Consider the following 25,887-nt stretch of genomic DNA (forward strand, 5'->3'; position numbering starts at 1 on the left):
GGGTGTGGGTCCCAGGAACCCTTGTAAAACGCTGGGCAGGCGTGGTGCGGAGTGGAGTCAGGACTGTGCATCTGTCTTAGTACGGTGGCAATACAGATGCCGTCCGAGTGCAGTCAGTTCAGTGCTTCTCACGCATGACCTCATTCACTGCCCCTCTACAGCACAGACTCTGCTAGCAGCCCAGGCTTGACACGCACTTGAAGAAGATTAACACATGAGTCTGAAGTCACATTTAAAAAAAAAAAAAAAAACCCACAGCCAAGACTTAACCCCAAATCTACCGGGCCCGGTATAATTTTTATCTGACTCCCTCCGGTCAGCCGTGGTGCTCAGCACCATGGAGAGGGACGGGAAGCCGCGCTCAGGGCTGCCTCCTAACCTTTGAAGGTAACCTTGGCAGCTCGCCTTTGAAGACCAGCGACTGAGATTGCCCAGTAGGGGATCCTCGACGCGCACCGCAGCACCCATCATGGGCAATCAGCCAGTGGGCAGGGATAGGCAGTGGGAACTGGGGCGTGGCTAATTGTTAGGCGGCATGAAGTTACAAACCGCACAAAATGAGGAGCAGGAGACATGGAGGAGGTTCCCCCACACACACACTGCGCGTCTCGGAAAAACCCACTTGACTGTCTGTCCCTGAACTACTCGTGTATTTATTTTTAAGATTTATTTCTTTATTATAAGTACACTGACGCTGTCTTCAGACACTCCAGAAGAGGGCATCAGATCTCATTACAGATGGTTGTGAGCCACCATGTGGTTGCTGGGATTTGAACTCAGGACCTTTGGAAGAGCAGTCGTGCTCTTAACCACTGAGCCATCTCTCCAGTCCCCTACTTGTGTAGGATTATTCTTTGAACCTGTGATGTGTGAGGGCAGGAAAAAGGAGCCGACATATTATTCACTTTTTAACCCAAAGTTGGTTACCATATTGGCTTCATATATCAGTGTAAGATATACTATTCTAGAAATTTTACTTACATACAGCTTTAATTAAACTTTGCTTGTTTGTTTTTGCTTGTTTGTCTGTTTTTCGAGATAGAGTTTCTCTCAATGTTAACAGCCTCAACTGTCCGGGAACTCTCTTTGTAGACCAGGCTGGCCTTTACGGAGGTCCATCTCTGCCGAGAGTAACGGTGATCACCATCATGCTGGGCTCGAATTAAACCATTTTTAAAAAGCTGTTTCCCAGGATTGTTAATATCTACAGAGAAGTTTAACCAAGTTCCTATAAACACACACACATTCATAAATATGACAGACCCCGCAAGATAAAACCTGAGCATGCTAATAAATGCCAGTGGATTCCACATTCACTAACAGGATGCCTTTTCTAAAGGCAGCAGGTATCTTCTTTTCGAAAACATTTAACCATTTATTATAACTGTATGTGTATCCATGTTTAGCTTGCTTGTATGTTTGTGTACCATGTGAGTGCAGAATCCCTGGTGTCCAGAAGAGCGAGTCAGATTCCCTGGGACTGAAGTTACAGTTATGAGAAGCCATGCTAGGGACCAAAGCAAGGTCCCTGGGGGAGCAGCCAGTGCTCCTAAGCTCCAGCCCACTGAGGTGGCACCTCAGTGCCCCACACACAGACAGCGAGGTCACCCTTTCAAGTGCTTGACACAATTAGATCTTCTAGCAAGGTTCTATGTTACACAGCAGTAACACAGGTGCAAAACTCAAAATTTTAAAAACTCCTTGTGATTTGAAAGTAAACATGATTTACTACGCTAAAGATTTTATTCCCATATTTTAAGTTTAGCAACTAGGAGTGCACAAAAGCAGTCTCTTACACATAGCTTAACTTTGTAAGCACAGTCAGAATCCACCCCGTCTGTATCTCACACGCCAACGCCAAGCGTCGAGCTATAAGATGCTCTGTAATATTTAGTTGTCTAGCATTATGGGGCTTTGGGGATTTAAACAAGAGAATTAGCTTTCATCGATGCCTTTTTGAATTATTTGTATAGGACTCCACCTAGTGGTTGAAAATAAGAAAAATTACCATCTAAATGCTATAAAAGGGTGAAGTGAAAATTAATGCTTTTATTACCAACTGTAATCTGATAAGCTGACACGCTTCTGTGTTCTGATAGGTGCTCCATTTTGTAACTGAAGTTACTTAGAAATACTTTACAGTTTTATTTTGGTAAAGAAAAGGTGATTTTAAAAAAGTTAATTCACCAGAAATGTAAAAAAGAACTCATTTCTGGTAATAATAATTTTTAATCATAAAGCACAAATTCTTGTAGTATTTTCAATATTTTTTCTTTCACTGTGTCTTCACTATAAAGAATAAGTCCATCACACAATATCTAGGAAGAAAATAAAATGTACTGTCTCCCAAAACATAATTTTTTTCTTAAAACATCATTTAAACTTTTTGTAAAAAGAAATATAATAGGGGCTGGAGAGATGGTTCAGCAGTTATGAGTACTGGCTGCTCTTCCAGAGGTTCTGAGTTCAATTCCCAGCAACCACATGGTGGCTCACAACCATCTGTAATGGGATCTGATGCCCTCTTCTGGAGTGTCTGAAGACAGTGACAGTGTACTTACAAACATAAAATAAATAAAATCGTCTTTCAAAAAGGAAATATAATCTCAAAGCATTTAATCCTAGAGTCCACATATTACCTATTTTTACTGAAATAACTATAGTTTTTTTTTTCCAAGTACAAATAAGCATTTTTTCTTGTATCCCAGAATACTTCATTCTCTACTTTGATACATGAGATGCACAGTCAGGAAATTGCTGGCCCGGGCCTAGGTCTGCAGTGTCATTATGCCGAAAGACACTATGATGGCCACCACAAAAAAAATGCACTTTTATTAAACTTTAATTGCTTTCAAGAAAGGAAAAAGAGGAGCTTAGCAAGGAAAGGACTCGCAGATGCTGGAAACCCAAAGGAGCACTCTCAGGGACCATGGGCACCGGCGGGCCCGCTTTCAGCTTGTGGTGTCAAGTCTCTCTAGAACCCCTTTGAGAAGAAATTTCGCAAACTCTTCTCTGACAAGGCTGTAGGAGCCACTTGAGGCCCGTGACTCCCTTTGCTACCTCTTCAAGTCTCAGCCTCAAGGGCACTCGAGCCAGATCCTCGGTTCTCATCGAGCAGTGAAGACAGGTCTCTCGCCTTCATCCTCCCAGCTGAGGCGGCTTGCTACGTTCCGGCCAGTTAGTTCTTCAGATGCCAAGTCGAGCTTCCTTCCCAGCTTACCATTCTTAGTATATTTCTAATATACACTTAATATTTCTTTATTTTAAAAAGATTTATTTATTTATTATACGTAAGGTACACTGTAGCTGTCTTCAGACACACGCCTCAGATCCCACAACGGATGGTTTTAAGCCACCATGTAGTTGCTGGGAATTGAACTCAGGACCTTCGGAAGAGCAGTCAGTGCTCTTAAACCGCTGAGCCATCTCTACAGCCCTACACTTAATATTTCATATTCATGAAATTACTTATCATTTCTCTTTAAGTAATCTCAGGTTTGAATTTAATTCTCAGATTCTGAATACCACTCTTATTGATACCATAAGTTTTCATTCTTGGCTATTATGAGTTGAGAATAATTCAGTCTTCCAGTGGCTCTGCCTCTCCAGAAGCAGTTCAGAATCCCCAAGACCCTGGAGCTGCAGCTAGAGATGGGCCTGAAAACCACAAGTCTTTTCCAATGTTCTTAAGGCTCTGGGCTTTCAGGAGCAACTATGTAAAAAACCAATGAGATAACGCTTCATTTAAAAATAGTGAAGAATTCCTGAGTTCGAGGCCAGCCTGGTCTACAGAGTGAGTTCCAGGGAAGTCACTGCTACACAGAGAAATCCTATCTCAAAAAAAAAAAATAGTGAAGAAGAGGCCATGTGGGAGAAGGGCTCTTTATTTAGTTTTGGTTTTTTTGGTTTGTTTTTTTAAATCACATGATCTGGAATTATTTCCTTCTAAACAAATATCAGACCCATCTAACTTAAATTAACAAAACATTTGCTTAAGAAACTAATTATTTCAGGGGGGAACATTCCATTCCAAAGATGCTTTACCTACATATGCCTCAAGATAGCTTACATTTCTTTCCAGTTTCAGCTCAAGACAGCTTCTTCAGCATTTTACACTAGACAACTCTCCAATTACATGAAACTTTGCCAAGCCTTCCACACACTGTATATACTATCTTTTACATTCATAGAGCACATCAATTTTGCTTAGCATACTTTTATCTTCTCAGTTACTTGAGAAATGGTGAGATCTTCCATGTTTATATTCAATTCAGAAGGGTGATGATACAAAGTGTAAATAAAATCTTAATAAAAAGAGTTAGTCACCAGAGGGCGCTCTTCACCACCAGGTGAACCAGCAATCTCACAGCTGGATCAAAGTACATCAATCCAACAGTCTAATTGACCTCTGAGAAGTATAAAAGCCAAATAAAATTAAGATTTCTCTTTTGTTTTTTGTTTGTTTGTTTGTTTGTTTTGCTGACATATAGTTTCTGTATGTAATTCTGGCTGTCCTGGACAAGGCTTACTCCAATTCATATAGATCTACCTGCCCCTGCCTCCCAAGTGCTAAGATTCAAGACATGCCTGGCTAGATTTTTCTTTTTCTTTTTTTTTTTCTTTCTTTTTTTTTCTTCCAGACAGGGTTTCTCTGTGTAGCCCTGGCTGTCCCGGAACTCACCCTGTAGACCATGCTGGCCTCAAACTCAGAAATCTGCCTGCCTCTGCCTCCCAAGTGCTGGGATTAAAGGCGTGTGCCACCACTGCCCGTAGATTTTTCTTTTTAAAGCTATTTTTATCTTGTTGCTTATTACTTTAAAATAAGCATTTACGTGGTGAAACAGAACTATAAACACAATTCTCCAAACTCAAGCTTCTGTCAGAGCAGCCAGCATAGCACAGGAGGCACTCTTACCTATTACACACAACCTGACAGTTACCTACCATATAGTACTGAGAAAACACATATGAAAACAATTTTATTAAATGTTACATTAAGGTCACTATTTGGCTTTAAAATAAATGTATAAAAAGTATGTGTATTATATATACTAAAGGCTGATAAAAATCAGCACTGACTTTAATTAAATGAACTGAATATCAAACTGTGCTTCATTTTCTAGATCAGCATTGAATACCTACAAATACTTTGTAATTTACTCATGCTGTGTGTGGATGATGCGAAAGTCATGGATTAGTAAAACAACCAAAGCTTTCTAACAGAGGTATGAACTGCTTAATCTACTCCATCTTTATGTATTCACTGGGATATATGTGTGTGTGCATGCGCATGATGCACCTGTGAGAGGCCAGACAACAGCTGGAGGGAGCTGGTTCTCCTTCCACTGTGTGGATCCCAGGGACTGAACTCAGGACAACAGGCTTAGCCGCAAGCCCTTTCACCAGCTGAGCCATCTCATCAGTCATCTGTGCATTAAAAACTTCTGGGAAGTACCACATGATAATCTAGAGATGTCTCTAAAGCCAAATTAACATGGGAAGATTATGGGAAAACAGTCCCAACCAGCCCCAGGACTGCAATGCTGATTTTGCAAGCTTTCCTCCCAAACCATCTATAATATTGTCCTGCTAAAAATTATTATAACAACAATAATACAAATAAAGATTAAGGTATCCTGAAACTGGCTGGGTATTCAAACCAATGAGGTATTCTCTGACTGTAAAGGAGAGTTTCTATAGAACTCTGTAGGAGGGGCTATAGAAACACAAGAGCCGACTTCTTTTGTTAATCCTGGAAAATATTTCTAGTTTACAAAACACATGCATTCTTTGTATGTTTGCCCAGGAAACAGTTTATCTAGTTTGCTACACGTGCTCTTGAAATGCTTTATAAGGAGGCTGGTGACAAAGCTCAGGGGTGAAGAGCCCTTGTTGCTCTTACGGAGCTCCCAGCACCCACACGATGGCTAAACACCATGCTTAACTCCGGGGCCAGGCCCTCTTCTGAATCTTGTGGCATCGCGCACGCACGTGGTGCACAAACATACAAGCAGACGAAACACACATACATCTAATAAAATAGTTCTAATGCTTTATAAGATAATGGCTACCCGATTCCTCACATTCATTTGAAATTTGAAATATTCAAAACTTCTTCTTCTGTAACAGAGCTAACACACCCCAGCCCACTTTAAGGTAAGAAGTGCTGGGACCCGGCCTCTGGTTTTGCCCATCTGCACCACCAGAACAGGAAACACATTATAAGACTTATCTGGCTTGCCTGAGCTCCCTTAAGAAGCAAAGTCCAAAAAATGAAGGGATATTTTCTTAAATTTCTGACGTTGAATTTATTTGCCTTGTGTTCCTCTGCGTGAAGTTCCTGTAATTTGCTCTCACTAACAGTACCCGATCCCCACGAACAGGAAACATTGGTTAACATTAGTTAACATTGCTTCCTGTACCCAGCGCTGACACTCCAGTGACTGGCATTAGCGCCCTCTCCAGCACTGGGCAATAGCACGGCACGCTTACTAATGGACATCCTGTGGGCGAGCTGAGGTGTAATCAGCCAGCACAGACTTGGCAATAGACTTCCTCCTTCCTGTTGTCACATCCCTGACCACAGAGCTGTCTCTTCCTGTTTACTTTTGGACTGCTTGGTAAAATGCAAAGGGCGAGAGAAAGGGCAGCACCCAACTCCGGCCACTTTATTTGTCCTCTAGAATAAACAGTTGCTAACATCATTTTAAATGTAAAAACCTCGAGCAATAAATAGATTAATGCTTGTGGATGGAGACTGCTTCCCTAGAACAGTTTAGAAAATTTAACAAAAGCCCCAGGTGGTACAGGGCAGACCTAACACCCATTTTGCCAAACAGCTCTAGAGTTGACCTGTAACACTCTGCCAAGTCCCTCACAGCAACATTTGTTTACAGTTAAGAAGAAATGAGTTGGCTTCTCATCGAAACAGCAAAAAGACCAGAAAGACCATAAGAACAAAGAGTGGAACCTCTTTAAAACCTGCTGTTTAGAGCTGTTGTGCCAACAGGAAAAACACAAAATTGAAACAGCAAAATGTCTCTGAAACAGTAAAAAGGAGAGCTCAGAATATATGAACTACAGTCAAGGAGAAAGCAGCCGTAAACCAAACTTGCTGGAGGAAAACTTACCAATTAAATGATTATATCAATTAAGCAAAGGGTCCAAACCTGAAAGGCCAGAAAGTGAAGAGAGGAAGGACTCCTCAGTCAGGAGAGCAGAGAGGAGGGCAGGAGGTCATCCGCCACCACGCCAAAAGGCGGGCTTTAAAAGTTCAGCAGAACAAGGCCAAGGGACGGCTTCATCGCGACCTGAGTGTGATCCTTAGAACCTTCCGTTTTAAAAGCCAGCACAGTGGCGCACACTTGCAGTAGCAGGGGGAAGAGGCAGAGACAGGCACATCCCTGGGGCTAGCTGACCACCCAGGTCACCCTAATTGGCAAGTTCTAGACTAGTGAGAGACCCTGACCCAGGAAAAAGGTGGCTGTGCCTGTAGAATGACAATCAACGCTGGTCTCTGGCCTCCACACGAACACATATACACAAACACGCACAAATGCACACGTATAAATCAACAACAGACAAGCCACTAGTCCGAGCGAGTGCCAGTGACTGACCCTGTAATTACCCAAAACTAGAACTAATGAAAGAATTACTTAAACTGAACAAATTATTAAGTCATACAATTATATTTAACTCTAGCTTGATTAGACAGATAATTTAATAAAAGACCACATCTTGACCATCTAGAGACAGAAAGCCTCAAACAGAGTGATTACTGCAGAAGAAACAGAATGAAAAGACTCCTCTGGGCTGATGTCTCAAGGTCTCCTACCCTGCAGGCAGCAGGCTTAGTTAATTAATGGTTATGCAAAGCACAGAGACTGAAGGAGATATTCAGTCTGGCTTCATGAAACAGACACTGCACTGACTCAAAGACTGTCCCAAGGAAGCAAACATACTGAACTCACCTTACCAAGACACAACATCCTTAAAAGCCCACAGCACAGCACACCAAATCCCACAGCACATTAAGAACCATCACCACCACTAGGCAGCTGTTCTGCAATGGAGGGGATGTTTCAGTTAACAGGAAATCCAGTGCCAATTTAACCACTGGTGAAGCAAGCAAGCAAGCACCCAAAGGTGCAGAAAAAACACAGGGCACAATTCAGCAGCCTTTGTTAAAAACTTCCCTAGCCCCAGGGCAAGAGCTGTCCTGCAGGGGGCGCCACTAGGAGCTTCCCTGGCAGTTAGAGAACAGACAGATGCTGACTCTCAATTCAGCACAGCACACAAGGCAGCTCAGCTCCAACCAAAGTGCTCAGGACCAAAGGGGTCTGATATCGTCTTCCTTCAGATTTTGAGAAACATGCACATACGTATGACAACTCGTCTTAGAGAAGGGGGCATGAGATGCATTAGGTTTCTTTACACCTGCACAGAGCAGAACTGTAACCCGGCACTATTTCTAGAACTGCAAGTAAAACAAACCACAGTGTGGCATCTCCCCCTTGTGGCATTACGTTGGTCTCAAAAAGTCCCAGGCTGGGAGGCGTTTTGGAGATCAGATTTTTCAGGTTAGAAACACTCAACCTGTACTGTGTTCAACTTGTGCATTAGAATATTAAGTCAGAAAAGGGGGAGGGTTAAATCTAAGATTTAAGAAATGGGAAGAAAAAGCTAAAACACTTTTCTAACTGCATAATTATTAACTACAGGTTGAAATGTCTCCCACAGGCCGACGTTTTGTACACAGATTCCCCAGCTGATGGAACTTCTTAGGGGAGGAGCCTAGGGCTGGTGAGGTGGTTCAGTGGCTAAGGCACTTGCTACACAAGCCTGCCCAGCTGCGTTCCATCCCTGGAGCCCATGTGAAGGTCAGAGGGAGCGGCGACCACACACAGTTGTCCTCTGACCTCCACTCATGCTGTAGTACACGGACACCTCCCACAGAAACAATGATAATAAATAAATATGATTTTTAATTCACGTGGGACCTAGTAGGTCACAGCAGTGGCTCTCTGAAGATGATCTCTGGCCTGCACCTCACTTCCGGCCCTGCAGGTTGGGAGGAGCTTTTACACATTCCTACTGCAATGGACCGAGAGGCTCTACCTTGTATCCCCTAAGAAACCGTAATGACCTGAAGTCCCTTAAACCAGGAGGCAAAACCAATTTTTCCTCCCATTCGTTGTTCTCCAATACTGTGCTAAGGCACCAGAAAGCAAACAAACAAACACACATGCACACTGTCTCCAAGGCCTATGGTAGTTTAAATGAGAAATAGCCTCCACCGCTCCTGCATTTCAACCTTTGATCACCATTCATTGGCGGTGCTAATGTTAGGGAGGCTATGGAATCTTTAGGAGGTGCAGCCTTGCTGAAGGAAGTATATCACTGGGTTGGGCTTGGGGTTATAGCCTTGTGTGTATATAGTAAGTATACAGTCTATATACTTGGCTTCCTGTGTGTGGGTAAAGTGTGATCACCCAGCTTCCTGCTCTTACAGCCAAACATGCTTTCCCTACCAAGAGGACTCTACCTCTCTGGAACCATACGCTAAAATAAAGCCTTTCTTTTTTCTTAAGTTGCTTTGGTTCATATTTTATCACAGGACCACAAAGGTAACTTTATAAAGCCAGACAATTAATGGGGGAAACTTAACAATTTAACTGCAAATGATGAAACAGTCAAACCGTTGGCACCCAGGCCTGAGGATGCAGCTCAGCGACAGTTTGCCTACTTTACACAAGGCCCTGAGTTAAATCTCCAGCACTGAGGACTGAGATGGGGGGAAGCACCCAAGCATCACCAGTGTTTGTAGAGGTGTGTGAGAGTGTGTATGGGTGTGTGTCTGTGTGTGTCTGTGTGTGTATGTCTGTCTGTGTCTGTCTAGGTGTGTGTGGCTCTGTTATTTACTTGTCACTATAAATATATACCTGAAATAATTAACTCTAAAGAAGGGTTTGGCTCAGTATAAGAGGTCACTGCCTTGGGCTTGTGGCAAACATGGGCTTGTGGTGGAAAACATGGCAGAGCAAACCTGCTCTCCTCATCATCCAGAAAGCAAGAGAGGAAGAGGTGGGTCCCACAGCACCCTTCTAGGGAATGTCCCCAGTGGCCCAAGTACCTCCCACTACACCCCAAGTGTCGTTCTTGGTTGTCAACTTGACTATGTATCCAGAATTAACAGAAACCCAAATGGCTAGGCACACCTGTAAGGGATTTTTTTCTTAATTAAATCATTTGAAGTGGGAAGATCGAGATCTCTGAAGTGGGAAGATCCACCGTTCATCGGGACTATACTTTCTGCTAGCAGCTTATATAAGGGCGTGGGAGAAGGAAGTTTGCTGTCTCTTTACCTGCTTGTTCTGAATAGCAAGTCCATGCCTTCACTGGCATTAGAGCCTACTTTTTTGGGGATTCCCAAGTATACTGAAAACCAGCCAAGACATACAACCTTGTGGACTATTGGACCTTCCATTGACTGGTAGACAACCATTGCTGGACTGACAGGACCACAGCCTATAAACCACTCTAATAAACCCCCTTTATACATACACACATACACATATATATTCAGTCTATAAACATACACATGTACATATGCATATACAGTCTATAAGTTATGTTTCTCTAGAGAACTCTGACTAACACATTCCACCTCCTAAAGGTTTCACCACTTTCCAAAAGAACCACCCTAGGAAAAAAATCCTTTAACGAATAAACTGAGCCATCTCAATGCTTACTTGTGTATGTATAGAACCAGTTTCAAAACATAAGAAAAGACTCGATTAAAATAGAGAAAATCAAATACACTCACAACACTGCTTAATGACGGGCCCGTGGTCTTCATCCTCTCCTCCCTCGCTTTCTTGTTTGTGCTTGTTTTCTTTTCAGTGGTATTACGGACCAAACCTGGGCCTTCAGCGCATACTAAGCAAACATCTCTCATTGAGTTATATCCCCAAGCCACAGACTATGCTCTAAGAAATGCATCACTGGATGAGTGTGACACTGAGTGCTGAGACCGCCTCAGAGTTTATTTACATGAAACCAGCTGTATAGTCTATGTCTAGCTGTATAGCAGACGTTTATTTTTTTTTTAATTTCTTCTTTTACTTTTTTGTTGGAAACTAAGACACCTAAGACACAGGGCTGGAGACAAAACTCAATGGTAGACCACATCCTCAGCAAGCAGGAGTCCGTGATTCAATACCCTTTATCACACACGAAAAGAAAAGGCATACACTTGACCCTAGGCGTATCAAAATCATCTTGCACCTCCACATCCTGTCCCACTGGAAGGTCTTTGGGGGCAAAAATATGGACAGAGCTGTCATCTCCTATGACAATAATGCTGTGACCTCCAAAAGGACCTAGAGCTGTCTTACAGTTAACTTTAAATAGAAAAGGCAGAATCTAAAATGGTCATCTGGGATCTAGAGGGGTGGTTCATGGGTTATGAATGTATTGCTCATCCAGAGGATGCAGGTTCAGTTCCCCACACCCACATGGCGCTTTACAACTCCAGGTCCTAGGTATCCAATGGCCTCTTCTGGCTACTGCAGGTACCTGCAATTCATGTAGTACACTAAACGCAGGCAGGCACAAACACATACACATAAATAGTAAATAAACAAATCTCTTTAAAAAATAAAATAAAATTCAAAAGTATAAATAATAAACCACTAATAACCACTTATAAAATATTCAATTGTACAGGCTTCACGTTTATATGACCAACAGCAGATTTTTTTTACCACAGCCTTGTCACAAACGTCATGATATGATGCTATGACATCATTAATAGAAAACTGCCAACTTTATTACAATCTACGGGACCACCATCACGTATGTTGGTCATTGATCAAAATGTCTCTACAAAGCACACAACTACAACTATACAAAATCTTAAGAACTCTAAAATTTATTCATGGAAAACTCTTAAATCACAAATACGTTCTCGGCTAGACAGTCTTAAAATTGCCAAGATATATGTCCTCCCTAACTAACCTATAAATTTAGCTCAATCTCAAAGACATACTCGCAAGATTTTTTTAAAGAGCTAGACAAATTGATCCTGAAGTTCACTTGAAGAATGACCTAGAAGAATTACCAGGAAACCACTTTAAAAAATGAGTAACAAGGTGGAGATAGCCCAACCAGCTAGAACAAAGAACAGTGAGTGACAAGGTGGAGATAGCCCAATCAATCAGAACACACAGCAAAGCCTCCATAACTAAAGGAGTCCTTATCGGATGGCCGGATGGCCGCAGACATGAAACATTAACACAACAGAGAAACCAGACTCAGTCCTGCTGTGTATGAAAATTAAATACCCAATAATGGCAACATCCGGGGTCAATGTGGAAAACAAATCTACTTTTACTAGTTAGTATTAAGGCATCTGGATTGCTAGAGATATAGGATAAAACTAGAGCCATTGCTTTCTTAGGAATACAGAACAAGAATCTGATGTGAATATAAAAATAAAACCATATTAGGAACAAAAGAAAACACGGCCGAATTCCCTAACACAGGCACAGACTCCTACACTATGACAAAATACAAAAGCAAAAAGGATTTAATCTAAAAATTAGTTTTAGATTAAAAGGATTTTAATCTAAAAATTAGTTGTATTTAAATAGTTTATTTTAAAAATAAAATTTTTGCAGGGCAGTGGTGGTGCACTCCTTTAATTCCAGCAATTGGGAGGCAGAGGCAGGCGGATTTCTGAGTTTGAGGCCAGCCTGGTCTACGGAGTGAGTTCTAAGACAGCCAGGGCTACTCAGAGAAACCCTGTCTCAAACAACAAAAACAAACAAAAAAACAAAAATCAAAAATAAAACTTTTGCATGAGGGGAAAAAAGTAACTACAGGAAAACAATAAAATTAAATAAATAAATAAATAAATAAATAAACCCTGTTCCCAACTAATAGAACAGAAGTTTTTGGCTTATGGTTTTTTTTTTAATATTTATTAAATTTGTTATTTGATGATTTCACCTATGTCTATAATACTTTCTTATTTCCTGTTGTTACCCTCCTCCTTACGGGTCCCCTTCCCTCATCCATGCCTTTCTGTTCGGTTCTGCGACCCTCAGACTTTACTGTCTCTGTGGCCTCAGGGGTGGGCTTCCCACTTGGCACACAACAGGGAGCAGCAACTGTCCTCTCAGAATCTATCAGTAGCCAGTTCAGCAGGGAAAGGTAGGGTCCTTCAGCCCCTCCCAATCCAGGATGGGCTATTGACAGGTCCAACCTGTCCAGGCCCAGTTCAGGCAACCCCAGCCGCGATAAGATCATGTTTGCACAGCCCTGACATGCTCCCAGTATCTCCCATCTACAGACTCTGACATCCTTTCCACTCCATCTTCCACAAAGTTTCCTGAGCTTTACCACAGGTAACATGTATGCCCAGCTGACTGGGCACTGAACTATCAGAGCATCACGAACACTTACCAGTCACTATAAAAAGAAGCTTCTGTAACTAAGGATCAGAGTAGCATCTGTCTACAAGTATATTTAGACTGCAGTTTGGTGCCATGACAGTTTAGCTAAGCCACAGTAGTGAAATTACCCAGGAAAGTTATACTAAGCAGCGTAACCCAAGACAAGAGAACAAACCCACAGACCTCTCTGATAAACGGACCCTAGCTTTGAATCTTTACTAGTATGTATTTACCTTGGAGTGCCAGTGGAGAAGGGGAGGGGAAGGGGCAGGGGGGAGGGGAAGGGAACTAGGAGAGGGAGGTGGAGAGGGGAAGGGGAGGGGAGGCGAAGGGAGAAGGGAGGGCGAGGGGGAGGGGAGGGAGAAAAGGAGAGGGAGAAGGAAAGGGGAGGGGGAGGAGAGGGAGAAAAGGAGAGGGAGAAGGAAAGGGGAGGGGGAGGAGAGGGGGAAAAGGAGAGGGAGAAGGAGAGGGGAGGGGGAGGAGAGGGAGAAAAGGAGAGGGAGAAGGAAAGAGGAGGGGGAGGAGAGGGGGAAAAGGAGAGGGAGGAGAGGGAGGAAAGAGAGGGGAGGGGAGGGGAGGGGACGAAAGAGGAGAGGAGAGGAAGAGGAGAAGGGAGGGGAGGGGAGAGGAGAGGGGAGGGGAAGAGTGGAGGGGAGGGGAGGGGAAGAGGAGAGGGAGAAGAAGAGGAGGAGGAAGGGGAGAAGAAGATTCGAGGAAGAGGGGAGAGGGGAGGGGAGGGGAGGGGAAGGGAGGGGAGGGGAGGGGAAGGGAGGGGAGGGGAGGGGAGGGGAGGGGAGGGGAGGGGAGGGGAGGGGAGAGGAGAGGAGAGGAGAGGAGAGGAGAGGAGAGGAGAGGAGAGAAGAGAAGAGAAGAGAAGAGAAAAAAAGAAAAGAAAATCTAGAAAGTCTGCTTTGTGCGGCAGGGGCCAGGAGCGTGGCCAGTAGACAACACTGGTAATTTAAAAACAGAAAGAGGGAACACAGAAGGTAGACAAGGTCAGTCAGGAATGGGGGCTGGGAGACCGAGGAAGAGAAGGATCAGGAAGGGAGGGAGGGAGGTTAGGTGACCTGAAAGACATATGAAAGAGCCACATGGAACCCACAACTTTGTAAGCCAATTTAAAAAATAAGTAAAAAGAAAATGAATTCAAGAGAGATACAACCCGCGTGACTCTAGATAACACTGTTCCTAGAAGCCACTGCTTATCCAACAGAAACTCCAGTATTAGACAATGGGGTCCGTCTTTGTGTGGTCAGGGAGCCCCGGAAGCCCTCAGAACAACACAGGCTACTTTCTACTTCTCTCGATTACCCCCCAGAGCTGGGCAATAAGACCCTGCCACTGAGGACACCTTGTGTGCCGGCTGTAAAAATGGACTGCAAGCTAGACTGAGCTGGCAGCATCCTCTCTGACAGGTGGTTTTCACAGCACCAGAAGATGCTATGCAGAAAAAGAAGTCAGGACACCAATGACCTCTACTACATACGAACCCTAAAAACTACAATGCCAACCTGCCAGGCAAGCGGATCCTAGTGCTGTGACAGTGACGCAGGGTTACGGAGGGCACCCTGCTTGACCTGAGGCCTGCGCCACAGGAGGAAATGAATTCACACGGTACGTAAAACACAGCCATACATAGAACTTTCTGGAGAGCTCTGAAGTGTTAGTAGGTTTGTTTGTTTGTTTTTGTTTTACTTCCATCAAACTATGACCTTTCCCCTCTCAAAATTATGGAACCAGTAACAAAGACCGAGCACCGAGAAACAGAAGCCTCGATCAAGAATGAGACACGTGGGGAACAGACTTGAAAATCAGTTTCTCAGTGGAGTCGGGAGACAGGAAGGGTAAAAGAAGTGAAGAAAATGGATTGGCTAATTAAAGGAGAGAACAATCGTGCTGTTTCTAGGAAAGAGCAGACATTTTCCAGGAATTTGGTTAAAGAGTTTAAATCCACCAAGGACCTCAGTCTGGTGTCAGGATCAGTAAGTTGGTTTTATTTTGTTTGTTCCATGTGTATGTTGTGGGGAGGGAGGCAGTAATATGTACATAGATGAGCCTGTCGCCTGTGCACGTGCACCTGTGGGATGCCAGAGGTCCACATCAGGCGACCTCCTTAGCTGTCCTCCGCCTTAGTTCATGAAGTTCAGTCATTTAGTGCTCTAAACTTAAGTCCCTAAGCACTGCACTGAGCTATCTAGCTCTCTGAATCTTTTTTCTCTGTGATTCTTATGTCTCTTGACTGAAGCTACTGAAACAAGCTTATAATCAGAACGGTTTTACCTATGATTCTGTCTGTAAAATGGCTTATCTTTAGAGACCATCGACGATTTACATTATGAAGTCTCGATTTAAAGGAGCCCAGTTCCAGTTGGCTTACTGATATAAACAATTGACACAACACAGGGGAAGGCAAGCACAGGAGGGCACACCTTTAGTCCCAGCACTCAGAAGGCGGAGGCAGGGGGTGTTACAGAAGAAGTTCAGAACTAGCCTGAACTACAACTGTCTCAAAGAAAGAAAAAAAAAAGTAACTTAATGGACATTTCAAAATTTCATTAAAATAAGGAAATTGGACTTTCACAACATTAAATGTGCTAGCTGGAAAAAAAAGTCTTCCTACAGAAATTAACTCTGAAATGTTTAAATGTTCGAGATGACATGAGAGTAGAGCTTTGGCAAACAACCCTAGTTTGATAATTATTTTATAAAATTGGCTATTTCTTGGTTTTGGTCATTTTATTCAACCAAGATTTTCCTAAGTATGTATTTGCTGACCCATACGTTAGCATTACTCTAATAATATCTCTAATAATATTTAAGATTATAAAAAGGCAAGTGAGGTGGTTTGAATATGCTTGGACCAGGGGAGTGGCACTATTTGGAGGTGTGAAGGAAGTGTTATCACTATGTGTATGGGCTTTAAGACCCTCATCCTAGCCGCCTGGAAGCCAGTATTCTCCTAGCAGCCTTCAGATGAAAATGTAGACCTCTCAGCTCCTCCTGCATCATGCCTGCCTGGATGCTGCCATGCTCCCAACTTGATGATAATGGACTGAACCTCTGAACCTGTAAACCAGCCCCAATTAAATGTCGTCCTTACAGAGTTACCTTGGTCGTGGTGTCTGTTCACAGCAGTAAAGCCCTAAGACAGCAAGTTTGTACTCAAATAAACTGAATCATTATTTTGACACTTTTTAACATGTCTAAAAATAATTACCAGACTTCAGGTAATTTTAAAATCTAGATACTTAATGAATAATCATTTAATCATCTGATTGCTGAGTACAGCAGAACACCAGGAGACGGACTGTCAGCACAAGTGAACTGGATGCTTTTGTTCCCCTTCCTGTGGGTCCTGACAGCTGCTGAAAGCGACTCCACTCTGTTTGCTCCACTTTCTAAAAGTGGAGCAATAGATGCTTCTAACTACAGAAGGTTGTGAGCTCGAGAGCTTTCTGCCCCAGGGGTTTAGAAGTGAAACATATTCACTGGCTAAAAATTGACATTATAACCAGTAGTTAAAATCATATTCGAAAAAACAGTGACAGAGAACGCAACCGTGTTTTTAAAGTGGTTTTTTTTTTTTCCAGAGTTGGTGGCCAATCTTTGGGATCTCAGCACTCAGAAAGCTGATGGAAGAAAACTATAGTGAATTCCAGGATAGCCTGGGCTACATAGGAAGTTTGAAGCAAAGAGGGGGGTCCAGAAGAAAGAAAAAGAAAGTTGAAAAGCAATTCTCCATTTTCTTGTTCTCTTTCACACTTTAAAAACTTACCAAAAAGTCCAAAAAGCTTTGGTTTACATAGATTACGGTTATCAATATCACTGCATTAAAAATTAAACTGAGGACCAGCGAGATGGCTCAGTGGGTAAAAGAACTCGCTGCGCAAGCCGGGCAGCCTGAGCACAATCTCTGCAATCCAAATGAAAGTGGAATGCAGAAAGTTCTGGGACTTCCACACGCACACCATGGCATGCGCCCGTGCATATGCATACACACACTCTCACACACTCACATACACTCTCTCACATACTCACACACACACACTCTCATACACACACACACTCACACACACACACTCTCTCTCACACTCTCATACACTCTCTCACACACTGTCTCACACACACTCTCACACACTTATACACATTCTCACACACACCGACACACACTCACACACTCTCACACACTCATACACAGTCTCGCACACATACTCTCTCTCTCTCTCTCTCTCTCTCTCTCTCTCTCTCTCTCACACACACACACACACACACACACTCACACACACCCATACACAGTGACCGGCATACCATACACACATACAAACACACCACACATAACATTAAAGCCATGTTAGGGCATGGCAACACACACATCCCGGCATTTGGAAGGCTGACACAGAAGAATTACTTGAGTCCAAGATGTTGGAGATCATTCTTGGCAATACAGTGAGACTCCATCTTTAAAAAAAGAAGAAGAAAGAAGGAAAGAGAAGGGGGAAAAGAGGGAAGGGGGAAGGGAGAAATTTAAAAAAAGAACTTAGTAAGCCGGGCGGTGGTGGCGCATGCCTGTAATCCCAGCACTCTGGGAGGCAGAGGCAGGCGGATTTCTGAGTTCGAGGCCAGTCTGGCCTACAGAGTGAGCTCCAGGACAGCCAGGGCTATACAGAGAAACCCTGTCTCGAAAAACCAAATCCAAAAAAAAACAAAAACAAAAAAAAAAACCAACCAAACAAACAAACAACAACAAAAAAGAACGTAGTGTAGAATTAGGTCGTTTGTTCTGGAAGGTAAGAGCAGCCATGACGACTGTGCGGGCTGAGAACCAGAACCAGGACACAATTCTGTGGAAATCAGAAATCTGGGAACCACGGGGGCTCAAACCCAAGTCTCAGAGTACTGAAGGATTCTGGAAGTTCCAGTATCCAAAGACAGGAGAAGATCCATGTTCCGGCACAGGAAGGGAGAACTCGGGGCTGGAGAGAGGGCTCAGTGGTTAAGAGCACTGACTGCTCTTCTAGAAGACCCAGGTTCAATTCCCAGTCCTCACGTGGTACCTTGCAACATGGAGTCTGTAACACCAGCTCCTCGAGATCCGACATCCTCAGCACCAAGCTCATAAATAGTACAGAGACACATGCGGGAAAAATACTCATACCCATAAAATAAAATAAAAATAATTTTGAGGGGGGACCCCTTTCCTCTGTTCTTTCATTCTGTCAGACCCTGCTCAGGTTGTTAGGTGAAGTACACCCATATTGCTGAGGTAAAGAGAACTAAGGAAGGCAGGAATCACAACTCTGCCTATCATCTAGTTCTTCCACAAGAAAAAGAATCTAAAGTAACCCTGCTATCCCATACCCTACATGCTGTGCTATGCACTTGCACATAGTGGATGTCAGGACATTGGGATACCTCACCCAAGCATCCTAAGAAAGTCAATGCAGCAAAGAAGAGGATGGCACACTATCCTTTCATTTGAGGTAAGAGTCTCAGACTCCCAAGTGTCAGGATCACAGCCCATCACACTCAAACAATATTTTAAAGTTAAATTCCCTCTAAGATAGGCATGGCACTACAAACCTATAATTCCAGCAGTTGGGAAACAGGCAGAAAGATGCTACAAATTCAGGACCAGCCTGGTCTATTTAGCAAGCTGAATACAGTCAGGCCACAAACATAGTTACTTTGTCTCAAAAAACAAAACAAAATAAACAAACAAAACTAAACAAAACAAAAACCCTTCTACTTAAACTATACAACATATAATTTAAAACTTGACGGGAATGGTAGCACAGATCCTTCATCTCAACAAGCTGTGGCAGAGGCAGGTAGATCTGGATGAGTTCAAGGCCAGCCTCATCTACATGGTGAGTTCAAGGCCAGCCTCATCTACATGGTGAGTTCAAGGCCAGCCTCATCTACATGGTGAGTTCCAGGGCAGCCAAGGCGATATAGTGAAATAGTCTCAAAAATGTCTAAACTGCCAGCCTCTGCTTCATGCTACTCCTACTGGGTGATGGCCAGTCCTGACGTGTTTCATTCCTAGGGTCCAAGAAAGGGACTTGATTTCCAGCCTCCTGAAGACCAGGAGTAACACACCAAGATGAGGATTCATTTTCTATTCCATATTGGCTGGGCAGCTACCAAAGGCAAAAGTGCATTTCCTGACCCCTGGTAAATAAACGCAGTACCAAATCGCAAATAAACTGCTTCATGAACGCGTTAAGGAATAGCTGTCCTATGAGACTGGAGAGGTCCTTCAGTGGAATCTAGATGTCACAAAGTTTTCTTTGAGTCTGATTCCTATTTTCAACTACTGTATATTAAAATCTAATGAAAAGATTCATGTAAGAAAATTAACAAAAGGAGCATTGGTGATGCACAACTTTAATCCCTGGGATTGGGAGGGATTTGGGAGCACTTGGGAGGCAGAGGCACGTAAGCCTCTGAATTTGAGGCCAGCCTGGTCTACAATGTGAGTTCCAGAACAGTCAGGGGCTACACAGGGAAACCCTGTCTAGAAAACAAAAACAAAAGAAAGAAAAAGAAAATTAAAAGATACTAATGAGGCCTTTCCATATCATAGCAGGAACTTTCTGTAACAAAAAAACACATAACCTACCTAGTAAGTGCTTGGAGGTAGAGAATAAATGGGCAAGGTGTCTCACATTCTAAACAACCTCCATCCCACCCCACAAATACAGAAACAAGGCCAAGGAGGTTAAATGATGTTTCCAGTCATCAATGTCAGGTTTATGAGAAAGAAACAAGAAACACACCAGATGATCTGGCTCCCTGGGGTAAAGTAAATTTACAAGTTGAACTGACTTCATTTTATCTACATTTACATCGAGAAAACAGAATTCCATTTCCAGGAAGTGTATCCTGAAGAAAGACTACTAACAAAGCACAATCTGTCTCAAATTCCCTTAATGAACCACAAGTTCATTCATCCTAATTGCGAAAGATGAAATCGTAATCCTTGATGTATCTAACCTAGTGTTAATGGCTAATGGCTCTGTACCAATACCAGTCTATGGGAGCAGCAAGTATTCCGTCTGGCTGGTATGGGCTATTCATTAACTGGTACTATTATTCCTAAAGAGAGTGGGTTTGGATCCATTTAAAATAAGCTGAAATTTTAATACAAAATCAACAAAACGTTTGTCAATAAGTAAAGGCTTCCTGTCCCAAGAGCATCGTCACCCCAGCATGAACCCGGGCTGTCAGCCCACGCTCGCGTCTCGCCCGGGGAGAAGGGTGCCGCAGCGGGGGAGAAGGATGCTGGCGTCTCCCGCTCAATTTCAATTCTCCCACGCCCGGAGCAGTCAGTGCGCCGGGGTTTCCATCAGCGTGCAACTTGGCACCCGGATCAGTCACTCCAGCCACCTGCAGGTGACCTTCGTGCCCAGCACAGAGCAGACAGCCTCTGCCAAGGGGTCAGGGCCTCGAGGCATCAAGGCCCCAGGCTGGGGCGGCTCCCCGGGTCAGAGACACCCTGGCAGCCACACCCACAGGCGGCGCGGTGACAGGTGCCCTGGTCCTCCGGGTCCCGCAGCCCACGAGCGCCCGCCCCCGCGCGCACCACCTGTCGGGTCGACGCGCGCGCACCCGGCAGACGCCCCGCCCGGCTCCTAAGGAGCCCCGGGTCAGGGCGGCCCGAAAGCCCGGGCATGTGAGAACTTTACCGGAGGGTGGGCCCTACGCAGGCGGTGTCGGTGCTTTCGATCTCCTGCAAGATCCGCTCGTGCTCGGGGACCGTGCCCAGGGCCTCGCAACTCTCCGCCATCTTGGCTGGAAGCGGAGGCGCCGGCCGGGCGCGGGGCCGCGCGAACCACAGGAGCGAGCGGCAGGTGGCGCAAGCGCGGCGCGGCGGGGCGGGGCCTGGCGGGGTGGGGCGCAGTGGGTGGGGCCCGCCCCTGGGGAGGCGCCCGCCCCTGGGGAGGTAACGCTAACCGTGGAGGGGGGACAACGGGGACCCGGCGGCGGGCGGGGAACAACCACCGCCTCCATCTTTCCTCGAGACCCGCCACTAGTTATCTAGAGACGTATTAGTGCGGTGTGTGCTGCTGCGCACTGCAGGTACCCTAGCAAGGACGGAGGTGACCCTCAGTCACAGGCACTCAGTAATAGAAGCTACCGGTGCACCTGATGGGCTTTAAATAGTGGGAAGTCAGAGAAAGGCAAAATGCTCCCAGGAAAATAAAAAACGAGTGTGTCTGTCGTTGAGATTTATTTTGAGAAACAAACAAAAAGTCTATACCACGACTGCTCTGAAAAGATCGTGTCCCCTTGCTGGATGCAAGTTCACCGAGGTTAGTCTTATTGGACATAAACATCAGGGGGAAAATGAGAACGAGACTAAGGTACTTGCTGGCAACATACAAAAGAGGCCCAAGGCTACGTTTGATTTCGTGCTGAAGCTCTTGAACCCAAACTGGGCTGGGGTGGGAATAGGACTCGGGGAGGGGGACGAGGGGGGTGGAGAAGAGTGGATAACAGTGAGGTAGAAGGAAATAGCAGGTGGCTTGAGCAAAGAAAGGAACACATGTAGAAAAACAGTCTTGCTTAACAAACCATTTCTAGGACACCGTGTAAACCAGTTTGTCTTGATCAAAGCACTGATGGAAGATTAGTCAGAGAAGAGTTCAAACCTAGCCTGAGGGACAACTAATTTTCTCCTCTCCATTAATCCAGGAGCTCTGAGCTTTCCCTGTGAATCAGGCAGGCTTTGCACTAGCCAGCTGCCAGAGGCACTCTCTTCCCAGGGCCTCCACTACCAGCTTTTCCCCTCCTCTTCCTCCTCTTCTTCTTTCTCCTCCTCCCCCTTCTCTTCCTCCTCCTCCCCATAAGAAATCCTGACAGATGATATTGAGAAACAGCTAAGAACACGCCCTCTGAAGACAAGCATCCTAAACCACACGCCTTGACCGATGCCACTTCACAGGTGTGTGACACTAGGCAAAACTTAATACTTTTCTATCTCAGTTTCCCCAGTTGTGACTGCTAATAACTGCGGTATCTACCTTGTACTGCTACCCTATATTATATTAATTTCTGTTATTTCTGTAACAAATTACCACAAATGCCAGAGCGTACAATGACTCAAGTGTAATCTCTTAGAAATACTCACTGAAGCCGGGCGGTGGTGGTACACACCTTTAATCCCAGCACTTGGGAGGCAGAGGCAGGCGGATTTCTGAGTTCAAAGCCAGCCTGAACTACAGAGTGAGTTCCAGGACAGCCAGGGCTATACAGAGAAACCCTGTCTTGGGGAAAAAAAGAAAAAAGAAAAAAAAGAAAAAAGAAAAAAAAAGAAATACTCACTGAGCTATGGCCAACATGGCAGCACAACTGCATTTCTTTCCAGATTCTAGGAAAGGATTTGTTCCTTTGCTTTGGCAAATTCTAAATGCTATCATATTCTTTGCCTATGGCTTTCTCAGTGCGTGACTCTGGTAGCCTAGAACTCACTACATAGACCAGGCTGGCCTTGAACTCACAGATGTCTGAACTCCTCTGCCTCATGCATGCTGGGATTAAAGGTATGAACCATCTCTCCAGCCAAGTTTTCTTTATTTTGCACCCCTGAGTCCCAGAAATGTCAGTGCCTGCTGGCTTGGAGAACCAGAGAATCCACTACATCAGACTGTGCATTCCACCAGGAACCCAATCCCATTACAAGTCAGAGGAAAGCCGTGAGAGCCGCACCCCTCTTCAACTGTTTCTTTGGTACAAGGGAATCAAGCCTTCTCTGGAAAATTCCACTTATTTGTACTTTCAGAATATGAATAACCAAAAAAAAAAGTGTATCTCCTCAGATTGACAGTATTGCCCCATGTCTTAAGGTTCTTGAGTTCAGATAACTCTTTTTTTAAATTCACAACTATGATAGTTCCTCATAGAATTCTAAACATAGCACAGAAAACTGAGGGATTAATTTTTAACCAAAGAACGCTGAAGTCATTCTGAATTAACTGAAAAATTGAAGATGAGTTAGAAACTAGTCTGAACAGGTCTAAGCGAAGGGTAGAATATGGTGCCCTGTGTTGGTACCAATTAGAAATTTAAACTATGAAAGTATTATTGTTATTATTTTGTTGTTGTTTGCTTGTTTTTTGATACAGAGTTTCTCTGTGACTTTCCTGGAACTCACTTTGTAGATCAGGCTGGCTTTAAACTCAGAGATCTGTCTGCCTCTACCTCCTGAGATCTTGGATTAAAGGCATATGCCACCACAGCCATCTTAAACTATGAAATTAGTAGTAGCTTCTTCAAAATTGCTTTTTGTGCATTGGCATTAAATATACCATAACACTATTGTATTTAGTTACCCAGTGTAGGTCAACTGCAAGTCCCTCCACTCATATCCGTCAAGAGTTCACTGTGAGAAACAGTATTTATGGACTTCTGTCAGAGGACATAAATCTTATGACTATTCATGCAAATGGGACTTTATTAAAAATAAATTAGACTTCCTTCTTCTGACTGCTTCTCCAACTCCTGAGGCAGCTCTATCTGGTGTTAGCACCCCCTACTTGCAGGTTCAGCTCAGGGGAAGAGAAAAGAAGTCTGAAAACTGAATCACAAAACAATGAGGACAAATTTTCTCTCTCCTACAAAGAAATAAATATCTGGTTCCTTCTACAGCAAATTACAGAGCTTGGAGAGTAGGCAAGGCTAGAATGCATGGCTCTGTAGAGTAAAGACAGTTGTGAGAGTAGGAACAGCGTGGCGAACTGGCCAGCTTACAGCTAGCAACTGTCCTGCCAAGGAACTCCTCTCCCAAGCGTCGGCTCCACAGACCTTTCCCCTCCTCTTCACAATCTTCACACCATCTGCCCAAAGCCAGTTTCCAATGTTTCCCTTGGGAAGCCAGGGCTGGTTAAAGATGCCTCTTCCTGGGCCCCTTTCAGTCCCCTGCCCAGAGAAGCTGCCTGGCTGTCAGCACTGGGCATTCTTCTGCACAGTTCAGGACAAAGGGAAGTTGGTCCAGTGACCACTTCTCCATCAAAAGCAGTTTTTGATATTTCCTCTCTGTGGCTTTCTGATAGTTCTGTTAGTACCTACAGGTTGTGTGTGTGTGTGTGTGTGTCTAAGAATTTAAATCTAAATGTGTTTATAACTACACTTTTTCTGTCTTTGTTTTGGTTACTTGCTTAGTTGGTGGTTGTTGATTGGTTGGTCCTTATTAAATTAAGGGCCTTGAGCATGCTAGGCAAGTGTTAACACTCTCACAGTCTAACAGACTCTCCATGATGAAAATGGAGGCCATGGAAAAGCTCATCACTTCCCACCCTTCAACCCCCAGAGAAGATCAGTAAGCATCTCACAGCTAAAGTGTATATACTTCCAAAGCTTCGCTTCCCTTCTTCTGTGAGTTGTAAGACTGCCATGGGAAAACCGGCGAGAAATGAGGAAGTTTGGCTTTGTGTTCGCCCTGGTCTGGCCAAACTATAATAGAACCAGTTTCTTTTTTACTGATTTGTGGTCTCCCCTGGTTCCTTCTTATGTGTGTGTGGTGTGTGGTGTGGTGTGGTGTGTGTGGTGTGGTGTGTGTGTGTGTGTGTGTGTGTGTGTGTGTGAGAGAGAGAGAGAGAGAGAGAGAGAGAAAGAGAGAGAGGAAGAGAGAAACAGAAAGACAGGGGGAAAGAGGAGAGAGGGGGAAACAGACAGAAAGACAGAGGGTAAGAGAGGGGAGGGAGGAAGAAAGAGAGAGAGGAACAGAAACAGAAAGAGAGAGACAGAGACAGAGAGAGATCATATGGGTACAGCTGCATACCTGTGGAAGCTGTAGAAGAACCCGGAGTGTGGGTGGTCCCCACCTTCTGCCTTGTTTTGAGGCAGCTCTTTGTCGTTCACTGTTGTATACACCAGGTCAGCTGGCTTGTGAGCTTCCAGGACTTCTCCTACCCCTACCTCTCATGTCACAATAGGACCACCGAGATTACAGAGCCACACTACTGGGCCCAGCTTACATCTGTTGGAGGTGAGGGTCGAACTTAGATGCTAAGCTTGCACAGTAAACGCTTTACCCCCAGCCATCTTCCTAGACCAGCTCCAGTGTCTTTCACATTCTCCCCCAGCAGGCCTAGGACCTCATACGGCCATCTTTCTCTCCTGTGAGTAAAGAACCTGAGAGTCCAGTTACAGCTACAGACCTGAGTCATCTAGAAACAATACCTCTGAACTACATCCTCAGTCCACTATCTCATCTGCATGTTTTAATACAAAAGGGGGTGGGGTGGGCTATGATGAAAGTGGTTTCATCAGTCTGCTCTGAGAATGCACACTGAGGTTTTGGGGCAATGGATATTAACGGCCAGAGACCCACCCCAAGTCTCTCCCCAGGGAGGTAAGAGATACATGAAAAAGAGATGCACCAGGAAGACTGTCAGGGCAGGAACTCATTCACTGTCCAGTTGAAACG

The 25,887-nt window shown here is 44.3% G+C and overlaps 1 protein-coding gene across 2 annotated transcripts in view; it reads right to left on the reverse strand.

The window, feature by feature from the left end:
• Window positions 1-21,309, reverse strand: part of Exoc6 (exocyst complex component 6) — a 143,522-nt gene extending 122,213 nt beyond the window's left edge. The window contains exon 1 of one of the 2 annotated variants that reach the window (XM_052186626.1): window positions 21,146-21,309. In XM_052186626.1, the coding sequence (XP_052042586.1) occupies window positions 21,146-21,246 (101 nt within the window). In that variant the 5' untranslated portion in view covers window positions 21,247-21,309. Of the gene's footprint in view, window positions 1-7,169; window positions 7,276-21,145 lie in introns of those variants that run through there. The other variant, XM_052186615.1, reaches the window with a different exon arrangement.
• Window positions 21,310-25,887: the final 4,578 nt, after the last annotated feature.

The sequence above is a fragment of the Apodemus sylvaticus genome, chromosome 1 (genome assembly GCF_947179515.1).
Source record: "Apodemus sylvaticus chromosome 1, mApoSyl1.1, whole genome shotgun sequence".
NCBI classification, from domain to species: Eukaryota; Metazoa; Chordata; class Mammalia; order Rodentia; family Muridae; genus Apodemus; species Apodemus sylvaticus.